The sequence below is a fragment of the Melozone crissalis genome, unplaced genomic scaffold (genome assembly GCF_028551555.1).
Source record: "Melozone crissalis strain CALT ecotype California unplaced genomic scaffold, PUWL_Pcris_2 ptg000016l_1, whole genome shotgun sequence".
NCBI classification, from domain to species: Eukaryota; Metazoa; Chordata; class Aves; order Passeriformes; family Passerellidae; genus Melozone; species Melozone crissalis.
Window position 1 is genome coordinate 52,640,846 of NW_026535794.1, and position 19,606 is coordinate 52,660,451.

The 19,606-nt window shown below is 43.3% G+C and overlaps 1 protein-coding gene across 1 annotated transcript in view; it reads left to right on the top strand.

Annotated features, from left to right (window-relative positions):
* Positions 1-15,937, top strand: part of LANCL2 (LanC like glutathione S-transferase 2) — a 32,103-nt gene extending 16,166 nt beyond the window's left edge. Inside the window, exons 4-9 of the mRNA XM_054273542.1 lie at positions 1,754-1,901; positions 2,505-2,651; positions 6,253-6,435; positions 8,746-8,922; positions 12,175-12,247; positions 13,975-15,937. Coding sequence (XP_054129517.1) covers positions 1,754-1,901; positions 2,505-2,651; positions 6,253-6,435; positions 8,746-8,922; positions 12,175-12,247; positions 13,975-14,090 — 844 coding nt within the window. The 3' untranslated portion in view covers positions 14,091-15,937. The remainder of the gene's footprint in view (positions 1-1,753; positions 1,902-2,504; positions 2,652-6,252; positions 6,436-8,745; positions 8,923-12,174; positions 12,248-13,974) is intronic.
* Positions 15,938-19,606: the final 3,669 nt, after the last annotated feature.

Below are 19,606 nucleotides of genomic sequence, written 5' to 3' on the forward strand. Positions count from 1 at the left end.
AATTTAATATATCAAAGAGGAAGTATTTGCAGGAGCAGATTTGTAAAGGCAAAGAATTTAATTAGGTCAGAGCATAGGAAGGGTTGCCTGAAAAAATTCCAACCCTTTTTCAAAGTAATCTAAATGGAACAAATGTCTCAAGAAATCCCACTTAGATGTAGCTTCATTAGAGAGCTGACTGTGCCTTTGCTGGTACAGTTGATTGCTATCCCAGCAAGGGCTGGAAGTCCTGGAACCCTGTGGGGTTTGCATTCAGCACCACAGTCCATCTGATAGCTGTCCAGCAGCACACCTCAGGCTGGCAGAATTTGCAATGAGGCTTATGTCCTCATCTCCATTCTAGTTTATGTTTGGAAACGTAACTGGTCTCTTTCTATTCTAGAATCCTAGTGTGATTAACCTCTGCTGCTGTTCCTGAATGAATATTTCAGTTTTGAAGTGAGCATTAGGTTTGGGGTTTTTTGCTTTTACAACTGGCAGTCAGCTTGGGCATGTCATTTTGAATGCAGCTCAGAAAGCAGCATTGCTTGCTGTAAGGCAAAAAGCATGAGTATAGCAAAAATGAGATTAGCAGTAAAACTTTTAGTGTTGCCTCTCCTTGGAAAGTAATTTCTATGAGGAGTAATGAAAAGGAGTTTAGTTTGATTGTTTGTTTATAACTTTTTTGTTTACAAATAAATACATGACACCAGCTGAGTGGTACATTATAGATGTCAAAATATAATCTGTGATTTCACTTGTAACTTTTTATCTTGTCCAGTTGTATGAGTTCAACAATAAAACTTAATAGTGGACAATTTAGAAGAAAATCATTTAATTATAAACCCAAATTATAGTTCTGAGAAAGGAGATATAAAACGGGGGTTTTTTAGTGGCTTTTCCCTAGTATTAAGCAGGGATAGCATAAACACATGATTGGGGTCAGTGGTTTTGCCATGACCTGATATTAATGGTAACATTTCTCCTGAGAAATAATAGCTGGAGGAATCTGGGAATTGAATTTGGTCTTAATCCAGACTGTTGTTACCCCTCCCCCAATTTAAAATGGGATCATCACCATGGTTTCATCTAAATATCAATTTAATCAGAAAAGATAGGAAGAGATAGGGAGGGAGTGGTCCTAAAACAGATCTCTGACCCACCTCGGTGCTAATACAGACTGGTAGAGTATTAGTAGAGAGTCATTCTGGAGAAAATGAGGATTACCATGGCCAGCGCTTCTTGTTTCTTGTTTTTTCACTGCTAAAGGCAAGCAAAACACTTGTGCATTGTAGCAGTGTGCTTTTCAAAACTGAGGTGCTAAATGTTTGAGACAGTGTGTTTTCTTAGGAGAGGGAACAACGAATGGTGGTATTGGGGTTTTTTGTGTGTTTGTTTTTTTCCGTCTTAAACATGTATAATTAAGTGTTCCTCACTTTGGTGAAATTCCCAGAGGTTCCAGGAAGTTTCTGTCTTTGCTGGAGTAGCTCTCTGGTCTTCTCCACCTCCTACCCTGCATCTGTTTCTGCCTGCACAGAATCCTGACAGCTGTGCTGATACTGGCCTGGCTCTGGCTCAGAGTTTCCCATCTCCAGGATGGCAGGTGTGCAGAACTCCTGCCTGTAAACCCAGAGTCAGCTGGACTGGGAGTGGTTGAAGGGGATTGGTGGGGCTTCACCATTTGTTCTGCTTTCTGGTTGGATTGATGGGCTTGTACAATGCAGTGTGATCTCTACAGAAGATCCTCTCTCCCCACCTTCCTTGTCTGATGCAGGTTGTTGCAGCTCCAGAGGACAGTCATCAGCACAGATTCTGAACTTCCAGATGAGCTGCTCTATGGCAGAGCAGGTTACCTGTATGCCTTGCTGTACCTGAACACTGAAATCGGTCCAGACACTGTCCCACAGTCTGTTATCAAAGAGGTAGGACACTTTTCTCTCTCCAGCATCACAGTATCACTGAGGTTGAACTGGGATCACTCTCATACATATTTCAAGCAATTTAAGAGAGGGGTGCTGGAGAGAAGAGGGGCCTAGAGCTGGAAACCCAATTTCATCTCATTCAGTCTCTTCCCCCTTTCCCTGCTGCCCAGCTGGGGCTGGGACAGGCCAGTGTGGGTGGGTCTGTGTCCAGCCAAGGAAATAAGTCAATATGTAACTAGTTTTGACCACTTGAGACATTGTTACCAAAAAAACCCCAGAAGTGTGCAAGTATTTTAAGTAAAAAGAAAGGAAATTTACCGTGGGGAGCATGCATGACCATTTTGCGGATACCAGAACCAGAGAAGCCAGGGCTGGAAAAAAAGTAATTAGAAATATTGATAGATTAAATTTTTACTCTTAAAATATAATTGAATTCATCATTAAGGAAAATACCTTTTCTCCTTCAGCACTCAAATCCAAATGAATTGAATATTGTTGTCCTACCACTGTATTGTGGCTTATTGTTTGTTGTGAGTTTAGTCATGCAGAAGCAAAACCCTCTGAATTGAAGAAAGCAACATCAGGATATGTTCTTTTCCTTAGGTAATAGATGCTATTATTGAGTCGGGGAAGAACTTCTCCAAGGAGGAGCGGAAGACAGAGCGCTGTCCTCTGCTGTACCAGTGGCACAGGAAGCAGTATGTTGGAGCAGCCCATGGAGTGGCTGGCATCTATTACATGCTCATGCAGGTAAGAGCATCTTCTCTTGGCTGGGGTGAGGTAGCAGGGATTTTTTGATCAGAGGGATCTTATCTTCAGCTTTCATGCGTGTGCAGTGTTGTGCTGGATCAGGGTCTCACAACTTGGAGTTAGACTGCAGCACAGAGCTGTGCTGAGGTGGTACCTAAGGGTTTGGTAGCAGAGGAAAACTGTGACTAGGGTAGGATCACATTAGAATGAATTAACTCTTGAGCTGTGGTTCAGAGCACCAGCTTTTCAGGATCTGGTTTCTTGTCCTCAGCAAAGACAGTGAAGTGCTTTCTCTCATCATCATACTTCTTCTGGTACCTGCAGTTAGAACAGCTAAAAATTCACTTACTCATTATCCATCACTCTTCAACTTTTTGCTGTTTTAAAATTATTGTACCGCTGATGCCTCCTGTCCTCCATGCCCTTCCTCTCTTCTGCAGTGATTTTTTTCTCTCCCTCCACTGTCTTGGTGCTGTTGGAAGACTATCCTTAGTCACATATTTGTCTTCAGTATGCTTTTAATATTTAGATGTTTTTCTTCTTCCTTGGCTCCCCTATTTCTCACACAAAAGTCTGATGTACTTTTGTGTATTTATGACCTCTGCTTTCCTCTTTTTGTTTTCCTTAGTGACATTCCTCTCTTCTGTAAACCTCCTCTTTCTCATACTTAAATCAATTCCCCCTGCCCTGAGATTTGCAATAGGTTTATGATTATTTTTGTTCTACAGTCTGGGAAAAGAGTCTTAAGATTCATTATAGAAGATTGCCACAGAACTACAAAACTTTATTGCACCTGTTTCTGGTTTTTGAAGGTGCTGCTGCCAGTCTGCACATCTCTGTAAATATCAATTTCCTTGCCAGCTCATGCAGAATGAGTTTTCTTCAGGCAAATGGAAGGACTGTACATCCTCACAGTCTGCAGCTTTGTACCAGTGCTCACTGCAGAAGTGATTGAGCTGGTATTTGGTGCTGCTACTGCTCAGCCATTCCTTGCTTAGAAAAAATACTGCATTACCTTTCACCATTTCCACCAGCAGTTCTGGTTGAACCAGCTGACTTTGCTATAGAAGTAGCTACTGCTCTGCTACCTGGGGTGTGTCTTGACCTTACTATACCCATTTTCTGCAGTGACCAACCCACTGGGGCCTCAGGCTGCTCTGATTTACCCTGTTCCTATCTTTACCTACTGCCTTCTTCAGCAAGGTTGTCCACCCCCTTCTGCTTCTTTCAGCTTTCTGGCTTCTCTTTCTCTTTCCCTGCTTGTGCTAGATTTTCAGAGAAACATCTAGTCTTCTAAGGAAGGCTCCTTAAAGGCTCCATGCTTCATTTACTATTTGAGGTTGATAGCAGAAATCATTGCACATTGCTTTTTGGTTTGAGGAGAAGCCATTCTATCTACATGTTAAAATTCTAGTTATTTTTCCTTTACATGTAATTGCTGCTCTTAAGAATTACCAGAAAGCCATTGTTTATGCAGCATTACATTACCATATTTTCACTGTATGTTAAATATTGTGAGTCATGCAAAGTTGAGTCATCCACTGCAGAAGAAGATGGCATATCAGAGTCCCATACTTTCCTCATCCCTCCCACGCCAAATGGGGTGAATTTTGCTGTATTTTCATCAAAGAATTCAAGAGATGGTTTGTTGAGTGGTTATTTGATAACAAAAAAAAGGCATTGAACGTTGCACCTGAGATGTGAAGGTTACTGAGGGTAATTCCTGTACAACACCTATATCATACAATCATAGGATATGCTGAGTTGGAAAGGACAAATCAAGGTCATCAAGTCCAACTCCTGGCCCTGCACAGAACACCCCAAAAATCATACTATGTTCCCAGAGTGTTGTCCAAACACTTCTTAAACTGGAGAAAACAGGTATTGCTGGAGTTATTTACAGGCTGCTAGAAGAATAAGAGCTTAGCCATGTTAAATAATTCATCCAGGAGGAAGAGGGGGCATTCTGAAGTGCTAGCTTGGAAGTCTCTAAGATCTTTTCACTAACCTTGAAACACAAGTGTCTGTTTGCATACCATTGCTCTTGGCCAGAAAGTCAGGACACACACCTGTAGGTTACTCTTTGCCTGTTTGAAGTAAGTGCTGGGAGCCTCAGCAGCTTGGGCAAGAAACTCCTTTGTACTCAAATCTTCTTGGAAGCACAAGGTAAGGAGGTTTGTAAAGAGCCCTGCTCTTCTTGGATTTACCTCCTAAGGATTTCTGAGCTGGCCTGGGCTTGCCTTGCACAGCTCCTGACTGAAGGCATTTATTGCTGGTGCCCATCCTCTTTGCCTTCTTCTGCAGGATTGCCTTGTGAAATCAAGAGCCCCAAAACAAACATTCCTGTGAAGCCTCCCTACCACACAGGGAGGGTTCTGAGTGAGGGCTGGGTAGCTTTGGGGTGTTTTTCATGACAAGCTGCTCTGTATTCAGGTGTACTTCTGATGAGCAGCAGGAACAGTCTGCTTGAGGGACCTGGTGGATAGAAGTCTGGCAGAGGTCTTCTGGCTGAGGGGAAATAGAGGCTTCTCGTTTCTTCAGGTTATTCAAAATATAGCTATTGAAAGTTTACATTCATTTGGCTGCTAGACTTTGAATTCTAGAAGTGTGCTCACCTGTTGAATACAAATGTGCTGCAGCTGATGGGAATCAGTGGAATTTTATGACATTGAATCAGTAATAAAGACAAGTTATTTTAAAAAATAAGGTCAGTTATTAGGCTGTTATAGGCTCCAGTGCCTGTGGTTGTTCCCAAAGCTTGCAGAAATTCCAGAAATCATATAGATTGTGTCAAAATAGAGAGCTCTGCTGTTACAATGGTGGAAAATGGGCTGGTAGTGGAGGGAATGCCAAACAAGAGCAAATGCAGACACCACAGTTACTTGGCTTCTAAACCTTTAGTTTCAAGGAGCATGCAGGATTATGGATGTGTTCTCTGTTTGACAAGGATGTAAATTAAACAAAAAAATTAGAAAGGAAATTCCTAGGAGCAACTGAAGGGTGATTTTGTAGTACAAAGATGTTTAGGTATTTGGTGAGGTAGCTATTGCTTCTGAAATTGGAAATGCAGATTTATAGCCCATAGCTTCAGGGAGCTTTGTTTATGATGGAGAACTTCAGCCTTCATAAAGCCCTTGCCAGGTATGCTGCTATATACACTTTCCTTCATTTGTTGGGAAATAGTTATTTTTAAAACAAAATGTGTAACCCAATATATTGGAAGTCTGTATTATGAGCACCATGTGTACAAAACTGTCTTTCTTCTGTAAGTGTTGTCCCTATTTTAAGTCACAAAGAGAGGTCTGGGAGTCGTCATACTCTGTTCTCAGTTCTTCCATTATCTTTCTGTGTCACCTCCATTAAGACAGGTAACAACTTGGTGCCCCAATTTCTTTGTCTCTGCAATGACTGTAAAAATGCTCTTAGCAAGGGTGTAATAAGCAGGCATTAATTAAATCTGTAGGATGTGATTCACAGTATTTGGATCAAGGTCACTTATGTAGGATACTTGAAAACAGATTGTAGAATTAAGTGTTGAGACACAGTTTGTTACTACTTCTGTTGGTGTATTTAGTGATGTTTATTTTAATGTTTTCCTCAGCCAATTGCAAATGTGGACCAGGAGACCCTGACAGAGCTGGTGAAGCCAAGCATTGACTACGTGCGTCATAAAAAATTCCGATCTGGGAATTACCCATCATCGCTGAGCAATGAGACTGACAGGCTGGTTCACTGGTGCCATGGTGCCCCTGGAGTCATCCACATGCTCATGCAGGCTTATAAGGTAAATCATTCTGTGTTCATAGATTTCACAGAGTATTCTGGGTTGGAGGGGACCCACAGTGATCATCGAGTCCAGCCCTTAAGTCTGTGGTCCGAGCAGGGATCAAAGCCACAGCCTTGGTGTAATTAGCACCAAGCTCTTAGATATTTGTATATATATATATATATATATACACATATGTATGTATATATACCTCTGTCTTTACAGAGAGACTTATGTGCAGGCCTGTTTGTTTGCAAGACTTTATAAGATATCTTTCTAGATGTAGGCTTTTGAACAAGAACCCCAAGCAAGACACCTAAGAATCTCAGAATACTTACATTGGTATGTTTTAAAGAGAAAATAAGTGGGTAAAATTTCTTCTCAGGGCACTAGCAGTTACTAAGCTTTCTTGGAAAAAAGATGTATATTTAAAGAGTTTGGCATCAGAGTCCTGGATGTGAGAACTTTGACATAAATTCTTTATTAATTTATTTAATTAATAATTTAATTTATTAAATTCTCATCCCAAGAGTTTTAACAATTATGTTGGTTTTCAAAAATATAGGTTCATGTGCCTTGCCAAAGAATGTCTTCCACAAATTACTCCTTTATTAAGATATAACTCTCAAGAACTTAATGTCAGAGCTAAGATCCCAGGCCCCTTCCAGGGCATAAATAAAACTGCTGAGCTACCACAAACCTGCTGTTTGCCCTTCTCCATTCTTAACTAGGTTTGCTATCTGACTTTTTGTGTGCTTCTGATTTGTGTGACATTTGAAAGTATGCCATTTAATTAAATTTATGCAAATCGATTCTTGCTTTTGACAGCCCTCCTTGACAGATTCCCTGGTTGGCATCTGGGTGGGCTGATGAAAAGCAGGCTTGGTTTATGGAATAATTACTTATGCTGCTACCTGAAATGTGAACTTTAAATTTCTTACAGCATTGCTACATGTAACAGCAGTTGTAGTTGCTTTTTCTTTGGACTGGGGCAGGAGATTGACTTAACACTTCTCCACTCTCTCCTTCTTTGTCAATGTCACGCTTTCCCCAGCACAAAATGTTTTGCAAGAGGTGAGAGGGATAGGACTAAGTTCTGATTAGCAGTCTCCTTTTTGGCCTCAACCTGTGTTTAAAGTGATGAAACATATGTTTTTCTATTATTCTTTACATTCTTCTTTTTGAAGTACTGAAAGAAAAAAGTTGGCATGTGTTTGCTGGCTATGCTTTCATACCAGGCACAGGACTTGTGATAACAGACAGCAGTGTTTGTCCTGGAAATCAAGTGCTGTCACCAGGCCTTAATTCAAAATGTTATGGCTAAGCAGCTGGCAAACCCTGTTCAGAGATAGGCACTTCCTGTATCAAGCTTGTGAATTTAAGAATCTTGCATGTTAGTTGCTTCTATTATCTTACTAAATAGTTTGGCAGGGGATACCATCTCCAAAGGACTAGGTCTACAGCAGTGCATCAGGTTTGTTTTGTTGGGGTTATTTTGGTTGGGGTTTTGTTGTTGTTGGTTTGGGGTTTTGTTTGTTTGTTGATCTGTAAAGTGACTTAGGCAAAGGTGAGCAGCAAAGTGGCTTTATGAAGGTGGAATTCTGGTGTTAATCAGCTAAATTACTTGCTTTTGTTTGCTTCTTTCTGTATGAGCCCTCTATGTTTAAAATGTATATCAGTTGCAGTAAACTTTGCAAAAGTGTTCCTTTGCTCAAACTGACTACTGCTTCTGCATATATACTCTACAAATATACTAGTACAAGTACTCATAAAGGAAATGTGGGGTTCCTGCTTGTATTTGTGGCAGAGAAAAGAGTCCTGTGCTATGCAAAGAGATATTCTTGTGCATTTTTGACGTGGAATTGAAGGCAGACAGTGAGCAACCAGGAAGAATTAGTCATGAAGACCAGACCAGCAATTTAGGACCAGATTTGATATCCATTATTCTGTTTTACGTTTCTTGGAGGCAGCATCACATTTCTGTATTTTCAAATTGTGGTTTGGGAATAGAAAATGAAGAAAAAAGGACCACATAATGTTCAAATAGATTGTAGGTTTTAGAACCAAAGGCCTTGAACTTGAGTTTTTTCTTTGGGGGTCCTGATTTTGAAAGCAAAAACCAGAAAAGCTTTTTCTTTTACCCTGCAGGAAAAGGAGAAACAACCTACTAAGGAAAGAAAGAGAAGTCTATGAAGAATAGATTATTAAAAATAAAATTTATATGGAAAAACTCTACACAAACAGCAAAACATCTGTCAGGAGCAGCTTCCTTTTGTTTTCATTAATACTTCAATTGATGTGTGTTTATTCTCTGTTTTTATTCCACAGACTTTTAAAGAGGATAAATACCTGAAAGATGCTATGGATTGCAGTGATGTCATCTGGCAGAGAGGTTTATTGAGAAAAGGGTATGGGATCTGCCATGGTACTGCTGGCAATGGCTACTCCTTCTTGTCTCTCTATAACCTAACTCAGGACAGAAAGTACCTCTACCGAGCTTGCAAGGTGAGCTCTGCAGCATGCCAGCAGAATCACTGCTCCCTTCCACATCCCAGTACAGCCTGTACAGACTGGGCTGGGGCTGGGCTGATGTGCCTTGGGGCTGGCTGGGACACTGGGTGGGGTAACAGGGCCCATCCCTGCTCCACTTCACTCACTTTGGCTGGACAGCTTCAACTGTGTCTGTCGGGCAGGCACTGTCTTGATAAGCAGAGTGAAACAGACAAATTATTTGTAAGAGGGGAGGGACTAAATGTATTCAGAAGAAAATAAGAGCCTGAAAATTAGCCTGCCTGAACAATAACAGACTGATGTTATGTGGTGCTAATTATTCCACTGAGAGTTTCACTGTCCTCCTCAGGTCCTCAAGCTGTTTGTATTTGTGTTTTGTAATTATTTGTTTTCAAACTAGTGCCTGTTTGGGGCTTTTAGAGCTCTGAATTGCAGTTATTGAATTGCTCACTTAGAGTTTTTTTTAATACAAATTGCAGAGAAAGACACACTCAGAACTTTTCCATTGGAATTGTCCAAGTTCTGCTCTCAGCTCCTGACTGTGCTAGCACTTACTGAAGGAGAAGGCTTTCTCTGCCTGTTTTCTTACCTTGCAAGACCTTGGTTTGGTTTGTTGGTTTTTTTTTTCCCAGTTTAGTTCACTGACATGAGGTTTTATATTGTGTACACAGCTTTTTAGCTGAAGCCTTTTACACAGTATTGCAAATGAAATTTGATGAGTTGCTTCCTAGGTGTTTTTTAGTGAATATTGGCCATATGTAAAGTTACTGTATTCATCTCTGCAGTCAGCCTGTCCTCTCTCAGCAGAGCTGTAAAAATCTGCTGCTTGTCTCACATTTACCAAAGCATCATGCTGTGAGGACACCTGTAGACATACCTGCATCCTAGAGATTGAAATAAAGCCCTAGTGCTCCCACAGCAAATGTGTGACTTTGTTACACATGGAGTCACCCGCTGCTGGTGTGTGAGCCACAGCACCCTGCAGGCATTGCTGGCAGCATGGCTGTCAGCTCTCCCTATCATCCTCCGTGCTAGCACACCTGTGCAGCTCTGGGCAGCTCCTGGTGCTGCTGCATTTCTGGCCCAAGAGAGCCCAGGTGTTTGTCCACACCTGTCTAGAGAAAAGCTAACATACCTGTCTCAAAGCCAGGAAAGGCAGAGACTCTGATACATAACTGAAATTCCTTTAAGAAGGAGGTTGTGATGCTGTGGCCAAAGACTGTTTGCTGGAGCTGCCCACCTTAGTCAGGCAGTGGATTTGCAGCCACTCTGCCTCTCAGCATCTCCAGCATCCCCTTGGGGATGCTAAGTGGGAGAGTGGGGAGACAACAGGCAGTGTAAGGGGAAACAGGCAGAGGAATTTGCTTGTCTGGCATTCTTGAAATCTTTTCTTTCTGAGCCAGAGTGTGCAGGGAAGCAAACATGTTGTTTTGTTGGTACCTAGAGGCATGTAACTGAGAGAATGAGATGGCTGCCCTCCCAGGAGTGCTTCTTCACACCAAAAACATCAAGCCCAGGGGAAGGAGTCTTGCCTGGAATACCTGCTTTGAAAAGCCATGAAGCTGTTTCACAAATGAGCCACAAGAACTTGAACAGAGAAGACCCCTGTTTTGTCCTTCACATTTTATCCTCACAGCTTTTCTCTCAAGTTGTCAGGAGCTGAGGCACTCGTAGCTGGTCTGTGTGTAAGAGGAGACAGGGGCTGTGGCATCCTGGGCTGCAGGCAACAGAGCATTGAGCCCTGTGCTGTTCAGCATTGTGACTGCCACTGTTGGTGGCAAGCATGCCAGTCTGTCTGACAAATAATGTCAGATGTCTTCCTAAGATATTGTTTCTTCTCCCCTCACCAGTTAAACAAAGATCCTGTGGCTTACTGAATCACAGTTGTGCTGAAGCTATGAACTTGCAAATGATGGTTGTGTTTCAGTAGCCTAAGGTGCATTTTTAAAACATCTGTTGCAGTTCCCAGGCTGGAAGTAATAATCAAGGCTAGTGTGCAATGAGATGTGGATGTTGCAAGAGTTGATTGTATCTTAGAAATATGCCATAAACATGTTTGGTCCTCACATTTAAGACAGGATTACATGGGAGAATTCAACCATAGTTTGGAGATCTATACCCAGAGGGTGAACAGAAATGTTTAATCAGTTCTTAATAACAGTGTGAATCACAGTGTTTGTGGTTTTTCCTTGTGTTTCCTGAAGACACACACATATGCACATACCTCTATCAAGAGAAGATCATCATCCTCCACTAAATATTTAAACAGAGCAGAGTGGGGAGGTGAGGGAGAAAGGAGATACCACCCCTTTCCTTCTAATGAACAGACTGATGGCTCTGGAGTCATGCTTAGACCCCATAAAGCCCCAGCTCTAGGGCAGGGACACCCTCTAGTTAGGCTGATGTGTTTGCCAGCAGGTAGCCAAACTGCAGAGGGAGCAGGGAGAGACCTCTCAGTCCTTTGCTTTGCAGGAGTCTGTGCATGTATTTCAAACAAACAGTGGTTTGTGTCCAAGCACAGAAATGCCAGGGGAGCTTGTGCCCCCTGATGCTCTGGGGAGCTATAAAGGAGAAGTAGCTGCTTGTTACTGAATTGATCCAGGTGTGGTTCATAAGCCATGTGTGTCTAATGTAGCTACAGCAGCAGTGCTGATCAAATGTGAGAAAGACACTTAACTGTTAACTCTTTTTAATGGTAATCCATCTCCTGCAACAAAACATTGATGACCATAATTGTCTAACTTTATTTATAAAGATTTTTCATAAGGCTTGGGAAGAGCAAATAAATGAAACTAATTAATGACAGCTGAAGATTGAATACTCTAAATTGGTGCACAGAAATGAAAGAAAACCAAAATGCAATTAACAGCTATAAGTCCTCAGTTTGTGGATAAATTAAGCAACAAGAGAGATAAGAGACTGGTACAATATTAGTAAAATTTTGACTGAGTTTATCTGTTCTTACAGCATTTTTCCTTGGCATGTAGCAGGGTTGATTTACAAAAAGCAGATGTCTAACCCACCATTACATTGTTATGAAACTGAAACTCACTCTATGCAAATACATATTTTAAAACCTGATTGCAGGCCTTGTCATGGTTGAAGGAGGACAAATTGATCTCAGTGATTTATGTATTGTGTGTCTGCTTACACTGCTTCACATTCTGTACCTATTAATGATATTCAGATACTCATGCTAGCATTTAACAGTCTTGAGTAAAAATATATTTTTAATGTGTTCCCCAGTTTGCTGAATGGTGTTTAGAGTATGGTGCACATGGATGTCGTATTCCTGACCGACCTTATTCCCTCTTTGAAGGTAAAGTGCTGGTGTTGCAGATGGTCTTGTACTACAGGAAAGAGGGGCATCCTTGCAATTTTGGCACATGTGTAGGAGTTGGGAAGTCTTTGGTGGGTTCCTCCACTATTAAACCCCCCCATGCCATCATCTCTGCCTAAAAGAAGGCAGGGGGTAGAAAAGGACAAAGAAGAATCATTCACTGTCACAGCTCTCACTCCTGCTTTCATTTCAGCAGCTTGAATGTAAAACCAGTGGCAGTATTACTCCAGAATAAAATTCTGCTGTGCTGATGCAGCTTGGCTTAAAGCAAACAGAAGTTCAGGCAGCAGTTTTGTCACAGGTGGTTTTTCAGAGGGACTGGGCAGAGGAGCAGCTGTGGGTAGGGGGTCTCCAGCTAGCTGCTAGCTGTCAGGCATTCTCTGCTGCCATATTCAACCAAGGAAAAGGTAGTTTTAATATGAACCCAAATCACTTGAACAGGAAAGCAGTGCAGAGTTCTTAGGGGCTTGTCTTAAGTTCCAAGATGTTACCAGATACTTTCCTAGAGCTTTGTATTTTTTTAAATATAGCTTATTTTCTATTCCTTGTATCATCCTCATGTTCCAGAATCAGTAGCAAGGAATGACAGATCCAAGTGGGATTTAAGGTAGCACCGTGGCTGCTCCGTGAATAACGAGCCTCGTGTGCCACCTGCCGCAGATACTTGAAATTACAGCAGCCGAGCAGGGGTATTTGCAAATTAACAATCCAGGGTGTGAATGAACACAATAGAGCAGGAGTTTATATGCAGCCCTACTAAATTCAGAGTTATTGTCTTAATGCTTAAAGGAGAAAAGCATAAGTATTCCTATTCCTGAGAGCTCTTGTAGGGAGGGAAAAGAGCATGCATACAATCTGTTGTATAAAAACTTTGAAATTTGTTGAGAAAGTGAAACAGTGCAAAGAGATGGATGTTTTGTGCTTGAATGCTGACATAGGGCTTATATTTTGGTTTTTAATTGTCTAGATTTTTAAAAGAAAAATACAGAAGTCTCCTATTTGAGATGGAAAAACTTCTTAAATTGGGGGTTTGTTTCTTTTTGAAGCCAAAATCATGCTTGCAGTTGTCCAATTCTGCCTGAACATGTGTGCTTCGAACAGAAGTTGCATGTGCATCTTATGGAATTGTCCTAAGTGTTTTGTTTCAATCAGATACTGTAATTCAGAAAGGTTCCTTTATATGTATGCATAGCTGTTTATAAAATAGGATTTTAGCATGAAACCGAACTTGTATTTGCACGATTTCCTTGTTGTGCCTCTCCTGTCTGTCACTCTCTGAGTTCTGCTGGGTGATGCACTTTGGGGTCTGGATGGCCTCTTAATGGATAGTGAGGAAATGAATCTGTACTTCACAAGTGCAATAAAGTTCTGCCTTTTTCTTTTAACCAATGAAATGAGAAGCAAGAGCTGCTCAAATTATGAAGGACAGTCCAAGCTTGGATTAACTTTTTCTTAATTTGAAATAGCATTGAGGTTGTTCAGTTGAAGTCATGTTAGGAGAGACATCTTGGTTCTTGCCTTTGATATTTCCAAAGAAAATCTGGTTTTTGGGCAAAGTACAGATGAACTTGCCTTTCTGTAGGGCCTAAGTTCACCTCTTTTAAAAAAGATGCTAGTGAGGGAGGTGTTCAGATAGGTGCTGTTGCCTTTGCTGTCAGCTGTGCTATTTTAATGTGCACAATGATCTCCTTCTCATTATGTTTTAGGCATGGCTGGAGCTATTCACTTCCTCTCAGACATTTCAGTACCGGAGACTTCCCAGTTTCCAGCGTTTGAACTTAGACCTCAAAGGAGAGAAAACAAAGTGGAACAGGACAGCTAAAACCATCATTTTGAAAGGAAACTGATGCCAAAAGAGATGAGACTGTTTCGTGCCTCTGATAGTGAACGAACTTGACGCTGAACCGACAGATGGATAAAGCCCTTTTCTCACCCCTTCTGCCCCAAAGGACCATGAAGTCTTTAGAGCATGAACAGGAGAAGCCACACCTAAATTCTGTTAAAGTGACACCTTCAGATGTAGGACCAGAGAAGTCAAGTTTTGAACTTTCTCTTTTCTGTTGTATTTGTCTCTTCAGGTCTTTGCCATGCTCTGCACGTTTATTGGTGTTGTGTGTTGATCCGAGTCCTTTGTTGTTAGCCACAAGCTGGTCTCCGTGTGAATCTCTGTCCTGTACCTCCGTGCATGACTCACAAGAGCAGTGTTGCTTTCTGCAGCGTGCTTACCGCAGGGAGAGCTCGCTGCAGGACGGTGCCCAGCTTCACTGGTGTGCTGGCAGCTCTACAGAGAGGTGAAAATGTTTCTGTGTTCATTTTTTTCTGCCTTTTTCTCCACAGTCCTTACAAGCTAAGCTGGTGGAGATCAGCCTGTTTTGTTGAAGAGGCGTGAGGCCGTTTTTGTTTTCAGAAAGTTAGCAGGTTGGAAGGGATCTGATTTGTCTTTTGCTGCTGTTGTGGGAGGCTGCTTCTGTTGTTCCCTGTGATAGCTGCAGCTGGTTAGTGTGTTAGGTGCTTATAGCAGGGTGGAGATGCTCCTTCCCACCGCTGCAAAGCCCATCCCATGCCTTGAGCTTAAGCTGCAGGTGGAGTCACTCGGACTGACCTCCCTCTGCCACCAACAGCAGAGCCTGAACAGCAGAACTGCTTCTCCTTTCCTAGACCTCGATTTGGAATAAACCTCTCCTGCAGCATCTCATATACACATGAGCAAGGGAGGCTGCCAGGGCAAGCCTCCCATGCAGGTAGCTCAGGATGGTTGTTACTTTGGAACCAAAGTGGTGATTTGTTCTGGCCCTCCCCTCCCATGCAGTAGTACAGGAGTGATAAGTACCAGCTGCTTTTGGAAGCTGCAGAGATTATTGAGCAATATGAAGCCATTGCTAGTGGCTGTAATTGAAGTATAATTCATCTTCAAATCCACACAGTAAAAGCTCTTTTCCCATAGTCTTAACTGCTGCTAGTGCTTTGCTTCCCCTTGTAGTGTGGTGGGGTTGTGAAGTACTAGACCTGCCTCCAGGTGCTCCTGAGTATCAGGCCATTGGTTTGGGAGAAGTGGGACATACTTTGAGTGCTCTCAGAGCAGGCTTATGTGTCAGGTAGTACCTGAAGTGTAGTGCACTCCCAGTCACTCAGGCTCTGTGGTCATCCTCCCCCAGGTCTCCTGTGCTGTCTCAGTCCAGGTGCTGATTTTAATTGGTATCTTCTGTCAGGTGTAAGTGTGACAGATGGCACAGTTTGACCTTTTGGGCACACATCAGGATATGTGTGACCTGTGGGCCACCTGCTGAGTGCCAGTGTCTGTGGTTGGGCTTGGAGATGCACTATTGCTCCTGCATAAATCAGACTTGATTTGTCACCTGGCAGGTGACTTCCTAGAGCACATTCCAGTGCCCGTTGCCACATCCCTTGCAATGTTAATAATTTCTCCATTCAGTTCTGCTGGACAGCAGCAGCAATGTAAGTGCACAAACAGCTTACCATCACAGTGTAGCAGCTTCTCTGCTGGTTTGTCAGGGAGGATTAAAACATGGGAGCAGCAGAAGAGACTTCTCCACCCCTCTGGCAAAGGCAGAAGGTGAGATGGGAGCAACAAACCCAGCTGCATCTCTATAGCCAGAGACTGGGGAAAATGCTGAAAGGCAGTGGGAGTGGGGAATGCTGCATGGCAAGCAGCTGGGCTGAAGCAAACAGGAGCAGAGCAGTAAAGTGAGGAACAGAGGGAGTTATTAATGTGGAGAATCAGTGAGGAACAGGAAGAGCTGGAAGATCATGCAGGCAATGCACAATGTACCAACAGAGACATCTCGATAAGAGATTCCTCCATGCCAAGAATGCCAAGAGCTAACTGTGTCTTTCTTCAGCCTGTGGATCCCTGATCCTGCCCATAGAAAAGCCAGGAAGGAAACTTGCCCGGGAAGTCTCAGAGAAATACTAACAGAGGTGGATGGCAGCTCTGATCCTGTTTCACATCACCCCTTTGTTCCTCACCCACCTCTTTGTTCCTTCCCCTCCACTGTGGGTGCAGAGCATGTTGGGTGTGTGAACAGGGGACGGGCTCACCACATTTACAGGAACTGCCTGCCAACACTGGCCACCCTGGCAAATCCCAGGCCTCTGTTGTGTGGACTGTTTAACTAGGGGGTCAGCTGGCAGGTTTTTCATTCAGTGATTATCTGCATATTGGTCTTGGCTACTGTGCTTGGAATGGCTCCTGTGGGAGGTAAGTTTGGCTGGCTGGGGCCTAAAGGGAATTAAAACCGGGTAGTTTTTAAAATGCACAGATATATCCACAGTAAGAACAGCTGAATGCTGAGCAGATCCCCAGGATGCTGAAGTGTACCTGTCAAGCTAATGAGCAAGTCAGCTACCTGCTCTTTGGTACCACAGCCAGCCTTCTGCCATGGTGGGGCCTGGCACCATCTTCCTCTGCAGAGCCCTCTCAGAACTGAGTAAGACTGGAAATGTATTGAGCTGGGAAGTGTCTTGACAGTGCACCTGCCTCATCTTCCTGACGTGACTTTCCCCGTGGCTCCTCCTTCCTGTTTGTCACAGCATTGAGGTATCTAGGTGGCCCCTTAAGGAAAGACACAGTGTGAAGGTGAAAAAGGGCATTTCACCAAGGCATTGTCTTCAGAAATGACATCAAACTACAAATGTAGAAAATGTCTTAATATTCCCTGGTTTGCTTTGTTTGTGTGTAATAGTTCATCTGTTGCAAAAAGCAGTAGTGTTAAAAATGGAAATGCTCTTTGGGCAGAAAAAGAGGAAAAAATGCTGATGTTTTGTTCTTTGGCTTTATTAGTAAAGATTAAGCTATGTGGTGGTAATTTGTGTGAGTCTTTTTTTCTTCATTGTGGTTCTCCTTCCTTCCCTCCAGCACTGTGGTGCTAGCTGTCCCACTGATCTGACTGCTGAGCTGCTTCCCTATCTTGTAGTCCTGCAGGATGAAACACACGCCAAAAAGAGATTGCTGGTTTTGTAACCTTCCCATTTTCCTAGCACTGCAGGTGCCTTTCCTGCTGCTGCTCCCAGATGATTTTTAGTGCTTTAGTGCTTTGCTTAGTGCAAAGCTCTGCTTTCTTTTGTGGCCACACAGATCCTGTTGAAGAGTTTGCTGCTAAAGCCAGACTCAGAATGAACTGGTTTTTAAAACACATATATGAAATCTCCCTGTCCAGCTGAGTAAAAGCTGTTTCCCACCTTTGAGGAAGTTTGAAATGTTTCTCTAGCTAGGCTTTAACAGAAGGAAACATCAGAAGGAAACATCAATTATGCTGCAGGCCAAGGGCAGTATTTCTGTTTCACACTGCCCTTTGTGTCACTCATAGCTATCTTGGCCACCAAGAGAAACTGCTGCTTTTTTTGGATGGAGAGGATCAGTTTGGTCTGCAGACAATCTGTACAAATTCAGGTGTAGGTTATAATGGCATTGGGGCTTCTCTAGCAGAGCAGATCTCTTAACAGCTAAACAGCACATGAGATGCATGGGAGGCAGTGCATGTGCTGTGTGTCACCTCACAGCTAGGGCAGAGTCACCACTGTGCTGCCTGAGCCCTGCCCAGCAGGGCGTTTGATGCAGCAGCCTTTCCTACTGAAACTTCCCTTTTTCCCATATGTTTCCATTGGTTTCATGTTGATTCATAGTCAGGGCCAGTGTGATTTGTGCACAGGGACCTGACTTTAAACCACTGCTTTCTTCTCCTTGACATCTACAAGTGGATTGTGGTAAATTCAGCTTGTAGCTATTAGGTAAGATAGGGTTAGGCAGCAGGAGAGAAGCAAAGTGGGACAGGTAAGAGACATCTATCCTTGTGACTCCTCTCACTGCATAGAGCTAAAATAACAGATTGATGCTGGAAGGCAGGGCTGCTCTATTTGTCACTGTTCCCTCTGCCTTCTCTGCTGCCACGTTCACCTTGCAGCACATGGCAGCTTGGAACAGTGGCTGCCAGTTGCACCTCTCATCTTTAATTGCCTTATTATCTAGCAGTTACTTTGTAAAAGCTGTCTCATGCTGGATCCTGCCCTGTGTGGTGTCTCTGTAGTCATTTCCCTGCCAAATAGTACAGACTGTAAGGCAGCTCAGCTCCTGGTGACATCAAAGGGGAGGGTTCCACAGCCACAGGGCCCACAAAGGCATCCTGTTCCACCTACTCAATTAGCAATGTCAGATCAGAAAAAGAAGACAGGCTTCACTATCTGAAAAAATGTTATGGCTTCTTGGCTAACCTGTGTGCCAAAAAGTGATATTTTGGATATATGTACATGGAGCTAACCTATCTGAGGTTTTGGAGTTGGGTTTTTTAAAGCAGAGAAGAAAGAAAACCTCCTTTGCTTCTTCACATGGTCTGAATACCTTTTTGGAAAATATAGGTCCAGCTGTTTGTTGTTACAGCAGTGTAAACTGTCATAAAAATTCCACAGGAAAAAATAAACCCAAAAAACACCCACAAACCATAAGAAGTCGTCACTACATTATCACTTCCCAAAGTGATGGAACACAGGCCCCACCAGAGCTACAGGCAAGGTGAACCAAGAGTCCCTGGTGGTGACTCTTCCCATGAAGCAGCATAGCTGGAGATTTCTGAAGGGCACTGACCCCCCTCTCATTCTTCCTGCTGCCAGGTCACAGGGGCAGAGACCACAATGGTGTCCTCCCCTGCATGGTTCCTCAGAGGTACACCAGACACATTATGGGGATGCAGAGCCAAAGAAAGGACTCGAGGGGTTACATTGTTCATGCTCCTGGCTCCCCACCTTGGTGAACAGCAGGTTCAGTGGCTCCACTAAAGCACCTCCCTTCTGGCCAAGCCTGTCAAGGGGTTTAACCCCCCTGGATCAAACTTGCAGTGGCAAGAACCAGGAGACAGACAGGCACAAGACACAAAAATCACCTGCCTGAGGTAGATCTCAAAGACTGGCTGGGAGTCAGCTGCACACTGGCCCAGTGCCTCTGGGAAAGGGCAGGGGAGTGCCCCACAGATCCCCAGGGCTCCCGGCCATGACAACCAACCTTATTTTGCAGTCACAACACCACCCTGCCTCTGGGAGGCACCAAAACCTCTCTAGTGTTTGAGAGAGGATGCAGTGGCTGCAACCAGAGAATCCCAGCAGATAAAGCACCAAAACCCCATGGGGAAGTTCACAATAGCAAAGCTGCAGCAGCTGGCAGCTCCTAGGGCATGGCCAGTGCCAAGTAAAATCCTGTTGGACCTGGCGAGGCAACTGGAGGAAAGGCATGTAAACAACCTGCAATTAACGCCTATGGATGACCATGCAGGAGCTGTGTTTTCCAGAAAAGACCAAGCAAGTTGGCTAGCAGAGAATTCCCTGTGTTGT